The sequence below is a fragment of the Amblyraja radiata genome, chromosome 25, assembly GCF_010909765.2.
Source record: "Amblyraja radiata isolate CabotCenter1 chromosome 25, sAmbRad1.1.pri, whole genome shotgun sequence".
NCBI classification, from domain to species: domain Eukaryota; kingdom Metazoa; phylum Chordata; class Chondrichthyes; order Rajiformes; family Rajidae; genus Amblyraja; species Amblyraja radiata.
The window spans coordinates 36,847,803-36,871,056 of NC_045980.1; the positions used below are offsets into that span (position 1 = coordinate 36,847,803).

Consider the following 23,254-nt stretch of genomic DNA (forward strand, 5'->3'; position numbering starts at 1 on the left):
CTTGGCCACAAGGATGAGGGGGCTGGTCCAGAGACGTTCCGTCTGAGTACGTGTGCTCTGGGCCGAGTCAACAAGCTGCTGGGCTGCTACAAAGGCACTCACAACTTCCACAACTTCACGTCTGGGAAGGGTCCGAGAGACCCCAGCGCCAAGCGCTACATCATGGAGATGTTCTGCGAAGCTCCCTTTGTGCGGCAGGGCGTGGAGTTTGCCGTGCTGAAGGTGAAGGGGCAGAGCTTCATGATGCACCAGATCAGGAAGATGATCGGCCTGGTGATTGCCGTGGTGAGGGGTTACGCTGCGGAGGCCATCATGGAGCAGAGCTGGGGCGAGGCGAAGGTGGACGTCCCCAAGGCCCCGGGCCTGGGGCTGGTGTTGGACACCGTCCACTTCGAGAAGTACAACCAGCGCTTCGGCAGCGACGGGGTCCACCAGGCTCTGGAGTGGACCGACGTGGAACCACAAAGGGCCGCCTTCAAAGAGGATCACATCTACCCCACCATCGTCACCACGGAGCAGGAGGAACAGTCAATGGCCAACTGGCTCAACACCCTACCTATTCACGACTTCACTGCCACAGCCTCAGGCAACCAGCTAACGGACAACCATTCCAAGGTAAGTCCTTGAACCAAACACTTCACCCAGAGACAATAGACAATAGGTGCAGGAGTAGGCCATTCGGCCCTTCGAGCCAGCACCGCCATTCAATGTGATCATGGCTGATCATCCACAATCAGTACCCCGTTCCTGCCTTCTCCCCATATCCCCTGTCTCTGTTATCTTTAAGAGTCCTATCTAGCTCTCTCTTGAAAGTATCCAGAGAACCGGCCTCCACCATCCTCTGAGGAAGGGAGTCCAGAACCAGGGGCCACAGTTTAAGAATAAGAAGTAAGCCATTTAGAACGGAGACAAGGAAACACTTTTTCTCACAGAGAGTTGTGAGTCTGGAATTCTCTGCCTCAGAGGGCAGTGGAGGCCGGTTCCATGGAACGAGCTGACGGAGGAGGTAGTTGAGACAGGGACTAATGCAACATTTAAGAAACACATAGACAGGTATATGGATAGGTACACAAAAATGCTGGAGAAACTCAGCGGGTGCAGCAGCATCTATGGAGCGAAGGAAATAGGTAACGTTTCGGGCCGAAACCCTTCTTCAGACTGATAGGGGGTGGCGGGGAGAAGGAAGGAGAAAGGAGGAGGAGACAGCCCGAGGGCTAAGGAAGGGGAGGAGACAGCAAGGGCTTACAAAATTGGGAGAATTCAATGTTCATGCCCGCCGGATGCAGGCTCCCCAAGCGGAATATGAGGTGCTGTTCCTCCAATTTCCTGTGTTGCTCACTCTGGCAATGGAGGAGACCCAGGACAAAGAGGTCGGATTGGGAATGGGAGGGGGAGTTGAAGTGCTGAGCCATGGATAGGTCAGGTTTAGAGGGATTCATTCTGGAGCTATGCTCCTGGTAGGGCCACCCATGGCGGTAAGGTCGAGGGGGAGGTCTCTGACAAAGAGCAATCCAACCAAGACCTCAACTGTGGAACAGGCAGAGGACGATGGCTAACCTTAGTGGAGCGTCACATCGGCTGGGAAGGCGGATGAAGGCTGCAGCAGAAAAGGGTCTCCGGTCGTCTTGGACTCCATGCCACTGGATCCTGACCCAGATCTGTCAAGGACCGTGGGGTGGCCGTCTGTGCACCAGTCTCCCCACGTTAAACAAAGTCACGTACAGGCATCCTCCATATAGGGAATAGCACCCTGGAGACACCCATGCTCAGCCATGACTGAAAGGGGCCTAAGAGAGGGATATATATGTGCCAAATGCAGGCAAGTGGGACTAGTGTAGATGGCACATGTTGGCCGGTACGGGCAAGTTGGGCCGAAGGACCTGTTTCCATGCTGTATCACTCTGACTCTCTGCTATCTCAGTGCCATGTTGATTTTGTATTCGTCTCCCTTGGTCTTGCAGAAGATGAACGATGATGTGGATGGCGGCAGTGATGTGGGTGAATCTGACTGAGGAACGGCCCCGTCTGGATCGCACGCACCCTCGCCACGCTGGTGGTGACAGTGGGCTACCACTTGTGGCTACTGCTACCGACCTGTCCCACAAAGTCAGGGAGGGAACCCAAGTCGTTGAGTTTTGAAGCTTTTTAAAAGATTACTTCTGAGGTCTGCATCCTCCACACATTCCTGCATCTCCCTGTTTGAATGATAGTCGTGTAGGAGATCTTCAGAGTGTGTGACCTTGGAGGATTTGTGTGTAGGAAGGAACTGCAGATGCTGGTTTACACCGAAGATAGACACAATGTGCTGGAGTAACTCAGGCAGCATTTCTGGAGGAAAGGAATAGGTGAGGTTTCGGGTCGGGTCTGAATCATCTTCATCTTCATCATCATCGTTGAAAACATCACCAATGCTGTGTACGGCAGTGATCGCAACTTCTACTGAAGTATCGATGGCCGTTGGCTCGCTAGGAGCTCATCCGCCCTGAAGAAGGGTCTCAACCCGAAACGTCACCTATTCCTTTTCTGCTAGGACCTACAGTTACTGGTTGACACTGAAGATAGACAGAGGAAGCTGGGGTAACTCAGCGAGTCAGGCAGCATCTCCAGAGAAAAATAAGTGGCTGGCGTTTGGGGTGGGAACCCAAAGGTGGAGATGCTGCCAGACTGAAGAAGGGTTCCAAGCCGACACATCGCCTACTCCTTTTCTCCAGTTACGCCAGCATCCTCTGTCTATCTTCCTTTGGAATTCCCTGCTGGCTCTTTGATTATGGGTGAAAAATTAGATGTTTGCAGCAAATGAGCAGCTCTTGGTCTGGGCCTTTCCCAATGATGATCATGTCTGGTGCTGATGTGACCACAGATCTGGGTGGGATAATGGATCTGTGAGTTGCTCACAGTTCCACAAACAAAGCTTTATTGTATCTGACTTTCAGAATTGTCGCTATGCGGCATGTGAGATGAAACATTTATAGAAAAATAATAAAATGAAGGAAATTCAGCAAAAAACTGCTTCACTTTAGATTTTGTTTCAAACCTGATGTTTCGTGTCCATATTCGGGAAGTCGTTCTATTTAATTATGCGGCTTTACTTAAGAACAGGATGTTATCTGTTACTTATGGTCTCTCGTGTCCATTTACATAGCTTTGCTCTGAATCTTTTCAGACGTAACCAACAAAGACCTATTGATTTCAGTTTTGCTTAAGACAAGGGTGGGCAACCTTGTTCTGCACAGGGGGCCGGGACGCATGTCTGTGAGCGGATGGCGGACCACATCTATCACATGTACACGTGGATCCCGCCCCGGATGGCGGGCATCAAATCACGTGTTTACATGGATCACGCCTCTTCGAGGACGCCACTAGTCCCTAGTTACGGGCGCTCACCAACATGGCATCCCTAGTTACGGGTGCTCACCAACATGGCGTCTAGTTACGGGTGCTCACCAACATGGCGTCCCTAGTTACAGACGCTCACCAACATGGCGTCCCTAGTTACGGGCGCTCACCAACATGGTGTCCCTAGTTACGGGCACTCACCAACATGGCGTCCCTAGTTACGGGCGCTCACCAACATGGCGTCCCTAGTTACGGGCGCTCACCAACATGGCGAACCTACGAACCATTGCCTTGGCTCTGTCCTGAAGGCAGCGGCTCAAATACTCACACTCACTCGTCCCCGGCCTATTGACAACCCTGATCCCGACAATGATGCCCAGACACAGCAGGTGCGCGGCCGTGCCGGCGGCTTTGCGCAGAATATGCGTCACCATGGCTGGACCCGGGAGGTACCGGAGATGAAGGTAGTCTGCAGGCTGGACGATTACAGGAAAAAAATACACCCGCGGGCCGGATGATTTCGGGTTATGGGCCGCATTCCGGCTGTTGGTTGCCGACCCCTGGCTTAAGAGATACAGCATGAAAACAGGCCCTTCGGCCCACTGAGACTGTGCTGACCATCGGTCACCCGTTCACACTTGTTCCGTGTTATCCCACTTTCTCATCCACTCCTTGGGTTTCCCCTCACTTAAAATTTGTGCCCTCTGGTTCTGGGTCCGACGGGCCTGTTTCCGTGCTGTATTTTCTGTCTTCCAATCAAAGCGAGCAGAAACGAGGAACTGTGGAGAACTAGGAATGAATGAATAGGTTTAAATGAATGAATAAGTTAGGCCAAGTATTCACATACAAGGAATTTGCCTTGGTGCTCCGCCCGCAAGTGACAACATAACATACAGCAGGGCTGCCAACTCTCACGCAAGTGAGAATGTCATTGTTCTATCTGGGACACACAACAGTGAAACTCTGGACTCGACTCTTATCATAAGAGACTGAATCCAGCTGTTGTGTCAATGAGGAGGTGCCTGTCCCTTTAAGAGATGCACACAGCTGGAGGCGGGCCCATCAATCACAGCCGGCGGGAATGAACCCGACCCCTGTCCACCTCCCCACGGATTGGCCGGAGCGGATGTCAGTCAGCGGGCGGTGCAGGGGGCGGGACATCCGGCGGAGAGGGGACTTCCGGCGAAGGCAAGAGAGGGGGCTGGCGGAGAGACGCGGGCGCCATGTTTGATGGTGGAGTCTAAGTCGGCAGAGACGGCAGAGACGCCCGCCACGCCTCCCGGCGCTCCATTCCGCTCCTCTGTCCGACGGGGCGGGCAGGCCGAGGTGCCGACCGGGGCTGGGAGCGGCGAGAGAGCGGCGGGCGGGAGAGGGCCCCGGTCGAGGCGCGCCTCCTCTCGCCGCTGTGGAAGGAGGAGCGGGTAAGCGGGAGGGAGGCCGTGCGCATGCGCCGCGGGGACGCGCACGCCGCTGGCTGGCTGGCAGGGGAGGGGCGGGGCCGGGGCGTGCGTGCGTGCGTGCGCGCCCCCGACACGACAGGTGCCTGTGTCAGGAAGAACTGTAGGTGGACAAGAGTGTTTTATTGTCATATGTCCCAGATAGAACAATGACATTCTCACACAATAACTCAGCGGGGCAGACAAGCAGCTCTGGAGAGAAGGCATGGGTGACGTTCAGTGCTGAGTGATGCTCTACCTAGAGCTATTCAGCATACTAGAAACATAGAACATAGGTGCAGGAGTAGGCCATTCGGCCCTTCGAACCTGCACCGCCATTCAATATGATCATGGCTGATCATCCAACTCAGTATCCTGTACCTGCCTTCTCTCCATACCCCCTGATCCCTTTAGCCACAAGGGCCACATCTAACTCCCTGTTAAATATAGCCAATGAACTGTGGCCTCAACTACCTTCTGTGGCAGAGAATTCCACAGATTCACCACTCTCTGTGTGAATTTTTTTTTTCTCATCCTAAAAGCTTTCCCCCTTATCCTTAAACTGTGACCCCTTATTCTGGACTTCCCCAACATCGGGAACAATCTTCCTGCATCTAGCCTGTCCAACCCCTTAAGAATTTTGTAAGTTTCTATAAGATTCCCCCTCAATCTTCTAAATTCTAGCGAGTACAAGCCGAGTCTATCCAGTCTTTGTTCATATGAAAGTCCTGACATCCCAGGAATCAGTCTGGTAAACTTTCTCTGTACTCCCTCTATGGCAAGAATGTCTTTCCTCAGATTAGGAGACCAAAACTGTACGCAATACTCCAGGTGTGGTCTCACCAAGACCTTGTACAACTGCAGTAGAACATCCCTGCTCCTATACTCAAATCCTTTTGCTATGAATGCAAACATACCATTCGCTTTCTTCACTGCCTGCAGCACCTGCATGCCTACTTTCAATGACTGGTGTACCATGACACCCAGGTCTTGTTGCATCTCCCCTTTTCCTAGAGTGTTTTATTGTCATATGTCCCAGATAGAGTGTTTTATTGTCATATGTCCCAGATAGAACAATGACATTCTCACACAATAACTCAGCGGGGCAGGTAAGCAGCCCTGGAGAGAAGGCATGGGCGACACAACAGTCTTAAAACACAACAAGATGCGCGAAACATGAAATTAAAATGACGAGTGGAAAGTCCAGGGTAGTGTAGGAATCAATAGTGTGTGAAGGAACTGCAGATCATTGAAGATAGACACAAAATGCTGGAGTAACTCAGTGGGACAGGCAAGCAGCTCTGGAGAGGAGGAATGGGTGACGTTCAGTGCTGAGTGATGCTCTACCTAGAGCTATTCAGCGTACTACATCCAGATCCAGATTCAATCCAGTCTTAAACCACAATAAAGATGCGTGAAACATGAAATTAAAGTTAGATAGAGCTCTTAGGGCGAGCGGAATCAAGGGATATGGGGAGAAGGCAGGAACAGGGTACCGATTGTGGATGATCAGATTGAATGGTTTGAAAGGCTGAATGGCCTACTCCTGCACCTATTGTCTGTGTATCAAAGTGTACGAAAGAACTGCAGATGCTGGTTTAAACCGAAGGTGGACACAAAAGGCTGGAGTAACTCAGCAGGACAGGCAAGCAGCTCTGGAGAAAAGGAATGTGTTAGTACAGTTTAGTTTATTGGCATGTGCACTGAGGTACAGTGTAAACCTTCTTGTTTCCTGCTATCCAGTCAGCAGAAAGACAATCCAGGATTACAATTACGAGGATGTTGCCAGGACTAGAGGGTGAGAGCTATAGGGAGAGGTTGAGCAAGCTTGGACCAGAGGACATAGGTTTAAGGTGAAGGGAAAAAGATTTAATAAGAATCTGAGAGGTAACTTTTTCACACAAAGGGTGGTGGGTGCATTGAACAAGCTGCCAGAGGAGGTAGTTGAGGCTGGGACTATCCCAATTCCATTCTGTTTGTAGTTTGTTTGGTTGTTTGTTGTTTGTCTTTTTGCACAAAGTCCGCGAGCATTGCCACTTTTCATTTCACTGCACATCTCGTATGTGTATGTGACGAATAAACTTGACTTGACTTGACATTTAAGAAACAGACAGGTACATGGATAGGACAGGTTTGGAGAGATATGGACCAAGCGCTGGCAGGTGGGACTAGTGTAGTTGGGACATGTTGGCCGATGTGGGCAAGTTCGACCGAAGGGCCTTTTCCACACTGTCTCATTCTATGATGCAAATCGAGCCATTTACAGTGTATAAATACATGATAAGGGAATAACATTTAGTGCAAGGTAAACCAGCAAAGTCCGATCAAGGATAGTCCGAGGGTCACCAAAGAGGTAGACAGTAGTTCAGCACTGCTCTCTGGTTGTGGTAGGATGGTTCAATTGCCTGATAACAACTGGGATGAAACTGTTCCTGAATCTAGAGGAACCACCCGACTAGTTCTCCGACTAGTTTCACTCTCATTTACTGATTGTGTGCCTCCTTGTCATCTTCCTTTCAGCAAACAATGAACCTTTCTACATTTCTACTGAGGGAGTGCAGCGTAGGTTCATCAAGTTAATTCCCAGGACGGCGGGACTGTTATATTTTGATAGAATGGAGCAGTTGGGCTTGTATACTCTTGAATTTAGAAGGATGAGAGGGTATCTTATTGAAACATATAAGATTATTCAGCGTTTGGACACGCTAGAGGCAGGAAATGTTCCCGATGTTTGGGGGAGTCCAAAACTAGGGGCCACAGTTTAAGAATAAGGGGTAAGCCATTTAGAAAGGAGATGAGGAAAACCTTTTTCACACAGAGAGTTGTGAGTCTGTGGAATTCTCTGCCTCAGAGAGTGGTGGAGGCTGGTTCACTGGATGCTCTCAAGTGAGAGTTAGATACAGCTCTTAAAGATAGCGAAGTCAAGGGATATGGGGAGAAGGCAGGAACGGGGTACTGATTGTGGCTGATCAGCCATGATCACATTGAATGGCGGTGCTGGCTCCTGCACCTATTGTCTATTTGCTTATTGTCTGGAGAGCAGGAGCACAACAGGTGGAGGTGGCAGGGCAAAGTGAAGGTAGGAATGAGATGCAGGTGAACGGGTCAGAATGAAGAGGGGAGTGTTGGCAGGCGAGGTGGATGTGAGCCCATTGTGGTGCAAGCTAAGGAATGAAAATGGTGGGTTGGAGAAACCAAAGTCTGCCAGAACTATGCAAGGAGTCGGAGAACAGCAGATGTAGTACTTTTGTTCAAGAAAGCCATTAAGGCTAGCTCAGGTAATTACAAAACCTTGAGTCTAGCATTCATAGGGAATTTATTGCGAATAGTTCTGAGGGAAAGGATTAATCTGAATTTGGAAGGACAGGGATTAAACAAGGATAGCATGGATTTGTAAACAAATCTTGTCTAATGGATTTGGATGCATATTTTGAAGAGGTAACAAAGTGTGTTGATAATGGCAGTGCAGTTGATGCAATCCACATGAATTTCACCCTGGCTTTTCACAAGGTTCCACAGTGGGGTTTGATCCAGAGGTTTAAAGCCTATTGGAGCCAGAGAAAGATAGCAAATTGGATCCAACATTGTCGTGGTAATACAAGACTTTACTTGACGTACAACTGATTGCACTTCAGAAAGTACCTCATTGACAGGATTGTTTAAGAAGGAACTGCAGATGCTGCATAAAATCGAAGGTAGACAAAAATGCTGGAGAAACTCAGCAGGTGAGGCAGCATCTATGGAGCGAAGGAATAGGTGACATTTCGGCTCGAGACCTGCGCTCCATAGATGCTGCCTCACCCGCTGAGTTTCTCCAGCATTTTTGTCTACCCTCATTGACAGGATTGGGATGTGAGGGACAGTACATAAATAGTTTTTTTTTTAAGTTTCTCTGAAAGTAGCATATCACCTTGGTCATAAGTTCAGAAACTATGCAAATGTTTATGAATTCAATGAAAGTACACTTAAAAAAAAATATAGAATAAAAAAACAAAGGTAATCCGGGTAACTACTTGTGATTGTTGTGTTTGGATTTTCTTTGAGCACTGGTTAGCACGCAACAAAAGCTTTTCATATGACGACAAACTAAACTGAACTGGAGTAGGAAGAAGATAGAATCTTTCCTCAGGAAATGACATGGATTAGTTGAATCTGAGTTCGGCTTGTAGCACGTGGAAGCCGGAGGTGGCTCTGCGAGGAACACTGGAGGTCCCAGCGTGGGGGGAACCGCCGTGAGGGGGGTGGGGGTGAACAAAGGAGGACCTGGTGCGGGATACTTTGTAACTTGGTCAGCGCCCTTTATGTGGTGACTATTTGCATACAAGCAAAGAATTTCACTGTGACTTGTCACATGTGACAAAGTATTCAATTCAATTCAAAATCTGTTATGCAAAGAAACAGGCATGATGACCGTGGGCATTTTCTTTTGCAAATCACTTTGCTCTTGCATCAGTATAATGAGACTCGCACAGCCATTGCATTAAAATTCCTGGTAGCACACATCACTGTTGGAATGTCATGACTTATTAAAATAACATTAATCATAGCGCACACCAGAAAACTGTAATCATGGTAATTTCTTTAAAGTGTCATTTTGGCTGTCAGGCCATGGCGACATTTCATATATTTAGCCCTAATCCTTGTGCTCCATCCAATTTAAATCCCCAACTTCAAAGCTCTGTACAATCTTGGTCATCTCAATCTTCACTCCAGTGATCCAACACTAACCTACTTGTGGCCTTTGCACTGCTACTAGACAAGGTGACTCTCTGAAGAAGGGTCTCGACCCAAAACGTCACCTATCCATGTTCCCCAGAGATGCTGCCTAACCTGCTGAGTTACTCCAGCACTTTGTGTCCTTTTGACTCTAAATAAGCTTTTAACGTCAGCGTTAAGAGTGTTTTACTGTCTTATGCCTCGAAATGGAACTTGGCTCTGATTCTAACTTTTCCTTTCTTCTTGGCTAACTAGAGGGATGTTCTGACAAAAGTTAGGCGATGTCAGGGTAGTGGTGTGGTGTGGGGCATAAGTGGATCCATCGCACTGAAGGGTTGTGTTTGTGCTGTTCATGTTGTTATCAGTCCACTTTAAATCATCTTGAAGCATGTCGGCACCTGAGTGTTGAAACACTGCAGATTGTTGTGTTATTCAATTAACATTTGTGTCGGTCCATTTGGCTTGATTTAAAATTGCTGCTAGCATATTGTAGGGGCGACAGCTAGATTGTAACCCATTGAGCTCCCAGCCAGCTATCCAGACCTGCCATTGCATTATACTCTCTTTGTATAATAATGGGACTGAAGTTCATTGTGGATTTAATTTCAATAATTTGATCCTTTCCTCGCTCTGCTAGCTACGTCCTCAAAACATCTAATCGGGTTAAGTATTTCTCTTACACAGAACCATATTGATTTTGCCTTGGTATGTTACACTTTTTTAAGCACTCTGTTATCGCTCATGGATTCTGACATTTTGCAGATATCGGAAATTAGACGAACTGGCTTACAGTTTTAATTTTGCTATCACCCTTCTTTCTTGATTACCTGTGCTTCCAGCATTTGGGGAATTTTGGAAGCTGATGACCAATGAATGCAGGTGCCATCCTTGCTGCCACCTCTGTTACAGCCCTCGGATGCAGTCCCTTGTTCCTTTATTTTTTATGTGATTTTTTAAAATCGTCTTAAAAATGTCTATGTTCTTATTCCTTCCTATTAATTTCCTGTCCCAATTTTTAAAAGACTAAACTTTGACACTTTCTTCATCCATGTGTACTTGTGAAAACTCTTTAAATCTGTTTCTGCTCATTCTTTTTTCTCTCTTTTAGTCAACCTTTATTGTTTCAAAAAACTTTCAGGCCTCCTGCTATTCTTTGCCACTTCATCAACCATTTCAATGTAATACCATTTTTAACATCTTTAGTTATCCTTGGTTGGGTTTTTATTTCTCAGTGGAATACTTCTTAAAAATTAGATCATTTTTCTTATAATGTCTGCAATTACACTTCATCCATATTCTCAATCTACTTTAATAAACTCATCCCTCATATCCGCATAATTGCCTTTATTTCAGTTTAAGACTCCAGTGTTGGAAACAAAATTGTCCTACTCAAATTGCAAGTGAAATTCATACTTTATCTCTCTCTGCCAGAGGATGATTGATGATACGATAACTAATTAGTCTACCTCATTACACATTACTAATCTAAAATGGCCTGTTCCCTAGTTCGGCCCTCAATATATTTTCTCAGGATACAGATTTAAATATGTACTTTGAACGTGCTCATGGCCACCTTTGTCAGTTTGATTTCCTCCGTCTATATGAGGTTTAAAATCGTTCATGATATTTGCAATAACTTCTTGTCACAAGACTATTATTTGTCAAGATATATCGGCGAGACCAAGCGCAGGCTCGGCGATCGTTTCGCTGAACACCTCCGCTCAGTCCGCCTAAACCTACCTGATCTCCCGGTTGCTCAACACTAACTCCCCCTCCCATTCCCACACTGACCTTTCTGTCCTGGACCTCCTCCATTGTCAGAGTGAGGCCCAGCGCAAAATGGAGGAACAGCACCTAATATTTCGCTTGGACAGCTTACATTCCAGCGGTATGAACATTGACTTCTCTAACTTCAAGTAGCCCTTGCTCTCCCTCTCCATCCCTTCCCCCTTCCCAGTTCTCCCACCAGTCCTGTTGTCTCCAAACAACATTTTATCTCTGTACCGCCCACTCCCCTGACATCAATCTGAAGAAGGGTCTCGACCCGATACGTCACCCATTCCTTCTCCAGAGATGCTGCCTGTCCCGCTGAGTTACACCAGCAGTTTGCGTCTACCTTTGAATTAAACCTGCATCTGCAGTTCTTTCCTGCACATTATTTATCAAGTGATATGTTGTCAAAGTCCAGGTATTGTTAGGTAGGATAGAGGTTACTTTCTTTGTAATCACAGTGGCATTTTTCTGAACCATGGATTAAAAAAATATAACAAATGTGACGTGCATTCTAAAATTGCATGATGTAATGTAATCGCCTAGTCTTTGGTGAAGTCCTGATTGTGAAATAACTTCCTGGTGAGTTAGTTCCCAGGTAACTGCCATTGGGTAATTGCACCAACACATCTGAGGATTAGTCAACCATGCTAATGATGCTAAAAATAGTACAGAAGTGCAGGTAAAGTGATATTGTGTAGATGGCAAGAATAACATATTGGAGATAATAGGATGTGAGATTTAACTTTTATGATGTGTTGATCTGTCAGTTATATATTACCCAAAGTCACCTTGTGGATACTTGGCCACTAACTTCCATGGAGGAGTCCCACAAAAGGCTACCTGGTAACAGCTAACAAGGATATATGTGCAGAGAACAAATTCACATTGTCACATTATCAACATTTCCCTGGTATGATTTGGATAGATACATCCCTGTAGTAATATCTATGATTTAGGAGAAAGTGCAGAATTCACTGATGATAGACACACACAAAAAGCTGGAGTAACTCAGTGGGACAGGTAGCATCTCTGGAGAGAAGGAATGGGTAACGTTTCGGGTCTGAAGAAGGTTCTCGACCCGAAACGTCACCCGTTTCTTCTCTCCAGAGTTTCTTCTCCTGTCCCACTGAGTTACTCCAGCATTTTGTGTCTATCCTCGGTGTGAACCAGCATCTGCAGTTCCTTCCTGTAGGATTCACTTGATATTTGCTGCTGAATAAATTATTATTTTTGCATTTTGACAGTTAAAATTTATTTTTTGATGTTTTATTAATTCATATTTTTTAAATGGGTTTAATTTAGAGATGCAGCGTGGAAAAAAGCCCTTCGGCCCACCGAGTCTGCACTGACCAGTGATCCTTGCACATTAACACTACCCTACAAACATTGAGGACGGTTTTACATTTATAGCCCAGCCAATTAACCTACCAACCCGTATGTTTTTGGAGCATTTTACATAGAAACATAGAAAATAGGTGCAGGAGGAGGCCATTTGGCCCTTCGAGCCAGCACCGCCATTCATCGTGATCATGGCTGATCGTCCCTTAACAATAACCCATGCCTGCCATCTCCCCATATCCCTTGACTCCACTAGCCTCTAAATTTTGGATTGCTGTTTAATTTTTTTTGTATTTGGTTACATATTGGAAAAATAAGCCATCTTTTTCTTCTAGGGTGGCGCTGATCGAAGAGCGATGATGCATCATGGCAGTGGTCCACAAAACATACAGCGGCCACTGCAGAGATCCAAGTCGTATACTGGCGCCGAGGGAGATGAACAGACGGCATTACCCCATTCTCCTGCCACGACGTTCGCTCCAACTCTCAGCCCTGTGCCGCACACTGTGGCCAGCCCGTCTGGGCCGCAGTCCCCGAGCTACCAGCTGCAGCAGCTGATCATGAACCGGAGCCCTGCATCTGCCCAGAATGTCAACATCACGCTGCAGAGTGTTGGCCAGGTGATGTCCGGGAATCAGCAGATCACGCTGGCCCCTCTCCCCATTCAAAACCCAGCCTCCCCAGGTTTCCAGTACAGTTCTCAGGCTGTGGGGCAGCAGAGGAGGTTTGAGCATGGGTCCCCGTCGTATATTCAAGTCACCTCTCCCTTGCCTCAAGTACAGCCACAGAGTCCCACTCAGCATAGCCCTGCGTCAATGTTACAGAGCGTGCAACGAACTGGGGCCACAGCCACGGGGCTGAGTTTGTGCAACCAGAGCCCCACCCGTGGATATGTGGACGCCAACGTGCTGGTCAGACAGCTCAACCTCAGCCCGTCGAGCGGCGGCCACTTTGTATACCAGGACCCCTCTGGCCTTGCTCAGATCACCTCGAGCGTTGGCGGGCAGGTACAGCTGACAGCGGCCGCCTCCTCGATTTCCTTATCGCGGGAGCGTAGACTGTCGCAGCCACACTCCCAGACTGGTGGGACCATTCATCACCTTGGCCCTCAGAGCCCAGTGGCCAGTGGAGCGATGCAGCCCCTGCCCAGCGCGAGCCACATCACCACGTCCAACCTCCCTCCACAGATCAGCAGCATCATACAAGGACAGCTGATCCAGCAGCAGCAGCAGCAGGTTCTTCACGGCCAGCAGATGGCCAGGCCTATAAATTATGAACGGACACCCATATCCTTGACCACCGGAGTGGTGGGACCATCAGGGTTTGGAATGACATCGCCGCCCCCTCCTTCCAGCCCCTCTCGGAATGCTGCCGCTCAGGGCTTGGCAGCGGCGGGTCTGGCTTCCACCGCCAGTTGCATCCCGGTCGTCAGGAGACAACCAAAGAAACTGGAGGAAATCCCAGCCGCCTCTCCGGAGATCTCTCAGCTGAGAAAGCAGTGTTTGGAGCACCACCTTGATCAAATGGAGACTCTGAGGGAGACTTTTAAGGATTGCCTGGTTGAACTCTTCTTCCTTCAGCACTGTCAGGGAAATATGATGGACTACTTGGCATTCAGAAGGAAACCCTGTCTGGCCTTGTTGGCGTATCTGAAGCAGAGTGATTTGGACCTGGAAGAGGAGGAGGAGGATGAACAATCCGAGGTCATTAATGATGAGGTAAAAAAATACTATTTGCTCTTTAGTGCAAGTACCGTCCCCATCTCCCACCTTGTGGCAACGCACGCTGAGAAAGTGTCAAGTCAAGTCACATTTAATTATATAGCACATTTAAAAAACAACACTCGTTGGCCAAAGTGCTTTACATTTGTTATAAGAATAGTATAAACAAACAAACTACATAGATATATACATATAGCCCTCACTCAGTGGATGTCAGGAAAGGCTTGGGAGTAGAGATAAGTTTTTAGTCTTGACTTAAAGGAGTCGATGGAGGGGGCAGTTCTGATGGGAAGAGGGATACTGTTCCACAGTCTAGGAGCTGCAACCGCAAAGGCGCGGTCGCCCCTAAGCTTATGCCGAGACCGCGGGATATTCAGCAGCCCCAAGTGTTTGCATCCGCTGGTACAGAGAACCCTCTTACATTGGCCGTGTAAATTCGATTGACCTTCCAGCCCGGTGACATTCGAAGAGGTTATTTAGACCTGTTAAATGGATGCCGATCATTTTTTGTAAAGCTTTCCAAATCGGGCCTGTAAATTATGAAATACTCTAAAGTTCCGCGTGTCTGGGCATTAACAGACACAATCCAGCCTGCGTTTAGCACAAGAGTGGGAGCCTCTGTCTATGTAGTTTTGTTCAGGAGATGCACTGACCATTTTCATCTTAGTCTGATCGTCAAACTTGCATTCACCCACCCTCCTATCTTGAACATAGTGTCTCCATTTATTATTGAGTGTTTCAACCAAAATCCAATGATTCTATGCCGAATTATGACATGCTGTCTCAGTTAACAATTCCACATGTTAAGAACAGTATTTTCTTGCAAATATCCCGTACTATAAACTTATTATTGCTTCAGTGTTTAATCGTCAATATGATCGTAAACAGTTACATTTTCTCAAATGTATCAAATTCATAATTTCAGGTAGTTAATATGATTTTTTTTCTCTGTGCAAAATCAGCCAGGAGTAATTTATAGTGTTAAACTAAATCAGAACTTTGCATGGACAAGTTTGGAAGAAAGAACCATGATTCCAATGGCCATTCAGAATCAATGGAGTTAGATGTGGTCTAAAGATTAATACAATTTAAAAATAAATTGAATGCTAATGGGATACTTTTCCCATTTCCATTGTGCATAGAAATGTATATTGGTGAAGATGGTTGAAAGATTGTTGATTTGCATGGTTCCCTTTCCATATGTTTTTGTTGAATATGCTCTTTGTTTTGCCACCCGGCCTCTTGGTGATCTCTGTTTAGTCACATTCACCATGATCCATCATCACCTAGAATGTTGGTCTTATGTTCGTGGTAAGGAAAGCCAGGAATGTTCTGCAGTTCCATTCGCAGCGATGGTTTCCAAAGCCAGCAAGGGATATGGTCCCATCCTACACGGCTGGACACGTGATTCAGGAAATAATAATGTGACATTGGAATGAAAAGCTGAACTTTTCAGAAATAGGGCATTGGGTCCTTTAAATCCCAGGTTTAAGTTTGATTTGGAGTCATTACTGATTTTTGACTGTTGGGAAATGTTACCTAATCTTGGCAGACTCCAGTAATCAGAATCAGAATCAGAATTACCTTTATTGTCGTTCAGACCAAAATTTCGTGCCTGCATATATTATATGCATTATATGCATATAATAAAAATAACAAAAACACACAATAAACATAAATTTAACATCCACCACAGTGAGTTCACCAGGCACCTCCTCACTGTGATGGAAGGCAAAAGTCTTAAAAATTAAGGATCGGATTCAGTTCTTAGTGAGTGTGTGTGTGTGTGTGTCTGTGTCTGTGTGTGTGTGCGCGTCTGTGTGTGAGTGCGTGTGTGTGTGTGTTTTCATAGAACATAATTCTGTCGAATTAAAGGATTTGTATGACGTGTTTGGAAATCAGAGATGCTGGAAGCACTCAGGAGGTCGGGCAGCAACTGTGGGAAGTGAAACGGATAACCTTTCATCATTAATGAGATTGTTGAAATCGATTCTATCCATTCCACTCCCGGCCTCTACGACATTAAATTAACTTGGATACTCTCTTTCCCAGTCTGAAGTAAAGTCTTCAACCTGAAATGCTAACTCTCTTTTTCTCTCCATAGACTTGATTTATTTAATGTTTCCAGCATTTTCTGTTTTTATTTCAGGTTTTCCGATCTGCAGGTTTTAAATTATTTTCAAGCGGCTATTCATCAGATTTCTATAGATTCAATCATTTTTTTTCCTTTTGTGTTGTCTTGTGTTATTTTTTTCCCCATTAGGGCATTAAGCCCTATGTGATTTTGTTGTTGAGTTTTTATCCAGATGCCCCAAAAGGTTCTAAATTATGATCTGTGCAGTGTTGCCATCTTGTTGATGGTTTGATGGTTGGATCACATTGAAGGGCCGAATAGCCTACTCCTGCACATATTGTCTATTGTCTATTGTTGTGTTAAGCCTTGAGTGACTATACTTGCTCCAAGGCACTTTGTGAAGAGCTTGACGTTTTCCTCTTGTCCTGGCCACATTGCTTTCTCAATCAGTGCAATCAGAAGCAACTACTCGACTCTCTTTCATTCAAGTACTGTTGCAGGGACCTTGGTGGTGATTGCTGGCTCATGCATTTGTCTGTGGAGACCTGAAGAAATGGAGCATGCTTTAGAAACAAACGCATGCTCATTTCATCTCATTTGAAAGGCAGCTCTGGGCTTTTCAGTTGTAGCAAAAAGGTACAAAAGATGAAATGCAAGACCATAGTCTGATTTGAAGTTGTATTTGGAACAGAGCATTAAATAAATGATTCCCATGCACGCATTCAGTTTAATCTGTCTGTCGCTACTTTGGATTTATAACTTCAGTAGATCCGTTAATCGAGTCATTTTTTAAAGAATGACTTGAAGCTGAAATTGCTGCACTATTATTTTTCAATTCTGCAATAACCAAAACATATTTGAAATACATACTCCAGGGAAAAGTGTTCCGTGGAAAACTTAATGTCTGACTAATATAGTTGGCTAATTACTACAAGCCTTTAAATATTTTAGGTTTTATATTTTACAGTATACTTTGCTCTTCTTCTGAAACATTAAACAGGGCTATGTAGCACTGTTGATATTCTCTGCAAGTCCCAAAAACATGTCACCACCATGATTTGCTTTTGAACTTGGTACAGAGAAAAATGCAAAAACCATTTATGTACAGCAAGTTCTGACAAACAGCAGAGGTTTGTCTCTTGAGGTTTGTGTGGGTTTTCTCCGGGAACTCCGGTTTCCTCCCGCACTCCAAGAACGTACAGGTTTGTAGGCTAATTGGCTTGGTAAAATTGCAAATTGTTCCTAGTGTGTCTAGGGTAGTGTTAGTGGATCGACATGGACTCGGTGGGCCGAAGGGCCTGTTTCCGCACTGTATCAAAACTAAACAAAAAAAGTGAAGAATTGTCAACCAAGTGATCTCTCACTTGGTGATTGAAGTTAGACAGAAATGCTGGAGAAACTCAGCAGTCTGAAGAAGGGTTTCGGCCCGAAACGTTGCCTATTTCCTTCGCTCCATAGATGCTGCTGCACCCGCTGAGTTTCTCCAGCATTTTTGTCTACCTTAGATTTTTCCAGCATCTGCAGTTCTTTCTTAAACAAGAGTGATTGAAGTGCTCCTTGCTCTTCTGCTTGCAAACATTACATGGGAGCTAGGGTTTCTGCCTGGATAGACAGTCAGCAGTATGAAGGATCGGATAACACTACACTGTACAAGGAATCTGGAGTCTTGGTCACCAATGTCATGAGTTCAATTTCTGTCTCAGCAGCTGAAGAACTTTCAAGTTGCCAATTAAATAATCTGCGACTGTAAAGTCAAAGCCAATGTCAAAAGTGACCATGAAACTAGGGCCCATACTCAGAATGCTGCATCACGCCAACGTGTTTTCAATTGCCCTCAGAATTTGTCCCAGCTAGTCAGTCAATTGCATGAAAAATCACTATATTGTGACAAGGCGACAGCAGCTCAAGAAGATAGTGCACAATTAAATAATGACTATAAATGACAGCTTGGCCAGTGATGGACGTCTGTTGAAAAGGGGATAAACTGATTGCATTGAATAATTTATTTGTGGTAAATCAGTTATTTTAAATGCAGCCAATCTTTAAACTGGATAAGTGCTATGTGAATTTTTCACATTCTTTTTAGTACTTTGTTAGTTTTTCTCCATCAGGTTGTATTTAAACTGTAAAGAAATGTAACCATGTATATAATTATCCTGTGTAGGCAGGACCTGCAGATGCTGGATTGAATCAAAGGTAGACACAAAATGCTGGAGTAACTCAGCGGAACAGGCAGCATCTCTGGAGAGAAAGAATGGGTGACGTATCGGGTTGAGAAGAAGGGTCTCGACCCAAAACGTCACCCATTCCTTCTCTCCAGAGACGCTGCCTGTCCAGCTGAATTACTCCAGCATTTTGTGTCTATAATCATAAACATACTTTATTAGCCAAGTATGTTTTGCAACATACGAGGAATTTGATTTGCCATACAGTCATCCCAATAAAAGGCAACAAAACACACAAAATACATTTTAACATAAACATCCACCACAGTAACTCCTCCACATTCCTCACTGTGATGTTGAATGGCTCGAAGGGCTGAATGGCCTACTCCTGCACCTACTTTCTATGTTTCCATGATTGGTAAAGTTATGAAGATATATAGTAAAATATAACCCATTCAATTTCAAACTATTTTCTGGCACTATAACTCCTAATTCATGCAAGTTTCTCAAGTTTGAATATATTTAAAATTATTCTCTGGTGGGTAGTAGATTACGTAGGGGATAGGACATGTTCTGGGATAAGACACGGGATAGGATTAACAAGATTTATAAATACATCAGTGAATACTGGAAATGATTTATTGGTACAGTTTAGAAACTGGTGTGATATGTTAGAAGAATTTGAGAGACAATGATGAATTCTCTGGACCAAATAGTTCTGTTTTTCTTTAATTGTTCTGTCATTAGGCAAAAGGAACATTTAATGTTTTCAACCATTATACTATTATCAAGTCCCACGATATCAGTGAAAGAATTGTCTAGACGCAAATAAATTTGAACATCTGCACATTTTTGGCTCAAACATTAGTAAATCTGTCTAATCTTAAATATGTTTGAATATAGAGTGTTATGATAAATTGAGTTAGCAGTTTGAAAATTAGGTAACAGAAAGTGATGAAAGTGTTAAGATGTTTAAGAAAGAACTGCTGATGCTGAAGGAACTCAGCGGGACAGGCAGCATCTATGGAGAGAAGAAATAGGCAATGTTTTGGGTCGAGACCCTTCTTCAAGTATTAAGATAGTAATTAATGTCTTGTAACAGAGGCATATCTTAGATTCTTGTTTGGATATATAAACAAACATATATAAATACAAGTATTTATCATATATGATTTGTTTCTAATATTTTATAGTGAGACATTTATATAAATACTTGTATTCTACTAAGGAAGGTAGGGATTTCTGTAAACGGCAGCATTTACTGCCCATCTCTAGTTGCGTGTGAGGAGGTGGTGAGGTGTCACCTTCAACTGTTATAAACCTTGTGTTTTATTAGGGAGAGTGCCGCATGAGTTTGATCCTGTGACTATGAAGCAACTGTGTTAGTTTCCAAGTTAGGGTGCTGTGTGACTTGGAGGTAAACTTGTGGCCTGAGATGCTGTTGACCTCGTTCTTCCAGATGTTAGAGGTCAAAGTTTGGGCAAAGTCGTGGAGGACATCTTGGCATGACGCAGCACTCCATTGACAGTACATCAGTGGTGGTGGAGTTTTCAGGATCTCAACTAAGTGGCTTGTTTTTTTTTGTTAGTGTTGAGTCTGTATGGGCTGCACCCATCTAATCAAGTTGGGACGTTACAGTTATGCAAGGTGTTGGTGAGGCCACATTTGCAGTATTGTGTTCAGTTTTTAATTTAATTTTGAGATACAGCGAGGAACTAGGCCCTTCGGCCCACCGAGTCTACACCAACCAGCGATCCCCGCACAAGAATACTATCCTACATGCAATAGGGACAATTTATATTTATACCAATCCAATTAAACTACAAACCTGTACGTCTTTGGAGTGTGGAACAAAACCAAAGAAATCGGGGAAAACCCACGCAGGATTTGGGCAGATGGGACGAGTGTAGATGGGGCATGTCAGCATGGGCAAGTCTGGCTGAAGGGTCTGTTATCCTGCTGTATCACTCTAGGATTGTAACCAATACCTTGTAGATGTTTGAATGGGGATGTTGGATAACTTATTCACTGCTTGGGACCATCGACCTTTCTCCTAGTAAATGGGAATCGGTAGGATAGAATGACCATCCAGGGCATTGGCTGGCTGGAGATTTGGACAAAGTGATGCAGTTGAATGTTAAGTCAAGTCAAGTCACATTTATTTATATAGCACATTTAAAAAACATTGGCCAAAGTGCTTTACATTTGTTATAAGAATAGCACAACAAAACAAACTACATACATATATACATGTAGCCCTCATTCAGAGGACGTCAGGAAAGGCTTGGGAGTATAGATAAGTCTTTAGTCTTGACTTAAAAGAGTCAATGGAGAGGGCAGTTCTGATGGGAAAGGGGATGCTGTTCCACAGTCTAGGGGCTGCAACCGCAAAGGCACGGTCGCCCCTGAGCTTATGCCTAGACCGTGGGATATTCAGCAACCCCAAGTCGGCCGATCTGAGGGGCCTGGAGGTGGAGTGGTGGGTGAGAAGACTTTTTATGTAGGTGGGGGCAAGCCCATTGAAGGCTTTGTAGACATGGAGGAGGATCTTGAAGTTTATACGGAACCGCACAGGGAGCCAGTGGAGAGAGGCCAGGATCGGGGGGATGTGGTCCCTTTTTCGGGTGCCCGTCAGGAGTCTCGCTGCGGCGTTTTGGACCAGTTAAGGAAGGTGGGCATTGTTTGGTGCGTGTGCGGTGCAGATGTTACTTTCTGCATTGCAAGATTTAACCAGTGTTTCAAGACTTGCTCGGTGTAATCACTGAGCTTAACATCTGAGATGAAAATTCAAACCTTTCAGCTTTGTCGTTCCCCGTGGTGGTTATGGCATTTTAATAGTGATGTATTGGATTTCATTTTATCTCCTTAATTAGATTTGCCTAGTTGTAATAAGTCTCCTGAGTGGAGTAAAAGCAGTTGAATACAATTTGTGCAATACTTAAGTTGAGAGAGAGAGCACAATGAAATAAATTGATAGTTAATTGCGGTCTATTGCGTACTTGTTTATGTGGTGCTGAAGAATTAAAACAAATAACGTCTAATGTTTTTCTTGTCCTTCATGGTAAACCTTAGGTGGCACGGTGGTGCAGCAGTAGAGCTGCTGCCTTACAGCGCTTGAGACCCGGGTTTGATCCCGACTACGGGTGCTATCTGTACGGAGTTTGCACGTTCTCCCGGAGGAGCACCCGGAGGAAACCCAGGCAGTCACAGGGAGAATGTACAAACTCCACACAGACAGCACCCGAGGTCAGGATCGAAACCTAGGCGCAACTCTACTCAAGAGTTACCTGTGACAGAATTAGTAACTGATATGCAGGATTTGACTGCTTCTCTGGATCTGTGTAGTCTCGTAGATTTACTTCCAATTTGAGGGCTAGTGTGAGGGATTGTTAATGAAGTTCCTGGTTGTGTCTTGCTGCATAAAGGCATGTTTATGCATTAGGTCGTGGACACTGAAGTAAAGTTGACTGAAGCTTCCACTCCCATCTGACTGAAATTTGTAGTTGTCGTAATTTCAAGTTTGATATCGTTGCCTTAAAATTCATGCGGATCTTTGTATTACAGATGTCACAGTAGGCAGTTTTGGCAAACATTTTTATTTTGGCCGTGTAATAACTACAAAACAATTTTTTAACTGAATTGTGTGAAACAATCCTAGGAATTAAGAAAGGAATCCCTACAGAAGTTTCCTGGCTATCCTTCGAATACAACTTACATTTTTTTCCACTCTGACTTAATGTTTCAGTGATGAACCTGTGAATGAATGCATTGTTTTTATTTAAGGTAAAAGTGGTGACAGGAAAGGATGGCCAGGCAGGGACGCCAGTTGCCATAGCAACACAGCTCCCCCCTAATGTTTCTGCTGCATTTTCAACACAGCAGCAGCAACAGTTTCAGGTAAGGAGTCAATGTGGCACCAACAAGTCTGTGAATCATTCTAGCATCAGAAGGTTTAAATCCTGCTGCATCCTCGTGCTGCTGCCCTTGCCTCCATCTCTAATGCATGCTCTTTCTTGTTCCTCCGCAGCAGACCCATCAAGGTACCCCAGTGGCGGGCACAGCCAATACCGTGGAGATTGAAGCTTTCAAGAGGCAGCAGGCTTTGGCTCAAGCAGGTATGTCCCTGTCCCCACTCCTTGTTTTTGGAAGAGTATCGTGCAGTGTGTGCAACAGGTGTGACAATGTAACATGTGCGGAGTGAATTGTCTTGCTTGGCCACCAGGTTGAAGCAGGTAGAACTCTACTTAACACAAGGTTGAAGCACGTGGACCTCTTTGACATATATTTAATAATATTTACACTCTTTCTTTGTAGTAAAGAGACTTCTAAAACGTTACAAGTAAACGTAAAGGATTTGTTTTCACCAAATACTCTGCATTCAAAGGCTGTCACAAATGTATGCATTGTTCTGAAGATAGATACAAAATGCTGGAGTAATTCGGCGGGAGAGGCAGCATCTCTGGAGAGAAGGAAGGGGTAACGTTTCGGGTCGAGGCATTCAGGCATTGTTCAGGCATTGTTCTGGTGCCCTCCAATCTACCTAATGTTCCTGCGTCATTCCTTTGAAACCCTGTTTCATCCTTGGATTGTTGCAACTGCATTCCTCCCCGGCCTCTTCTTAATCTACTTGCATGGCAGTGAGATATACTAGTTCTGGTTCCCCTTTTATATACAATCACCCTTTTCTCAGGGTGG

At 45.2% G+C, this 23,254-nt stretch overlaps 2 protein-coding genes across 2 annotated transcripts in view; both read left to right on the plus strand.

Moving 5' to 3' along the window:
* Positions 1–2,098, plus strand: part of pus1 (pseudouridine synthase 1) — a 9,778-nt gene extending 7,680 nt beyond the window's left edge. The window contains exons 5-6 of the mRNA XM_033043926.1: positions 13–615; positions 1,962–2,098. Of these exons, the coding sequence (XP_032899817.1) occupies positions 13–615; positions 1,962–2,012 (654 nt within the window). The 3' untranslated portion in view covers positions 2,013–2,098. The remainder of the gene's footprint in view (positions 1–12; positions 616–1,961) is intronic.
* Positions 2,099–4,521: 2,423 nt separating this feature from the next.
* ep400 (E1A binding protein p400) overlaps positions 4,522–23,254 on the plus strand; it is a 121,662-nt gene continuing 102,929 nt past the window's right edge. Inside the window, exons 1-4 of the mRNA XM_033043077.1 lie at positions 4,522–4,757; positions 12,935–14,317; positions 22,343–22,456; positions 22,587–22,674. Coding sequence (XP_032898968.1) covers positions 12,956–14,317; positions 22,343–22,456; positions 22,587–22,674 — 1,564 coding nt within the window. The 5' untranslated portion in view covers positions 4,522–4,757; positions 12,935–12,955. The remainder of the gene's footprint in view (positions 4,758–12,934; positions 14,318–22,342; positions 22,457–22,586; positions 22,675–23,254) is intronic.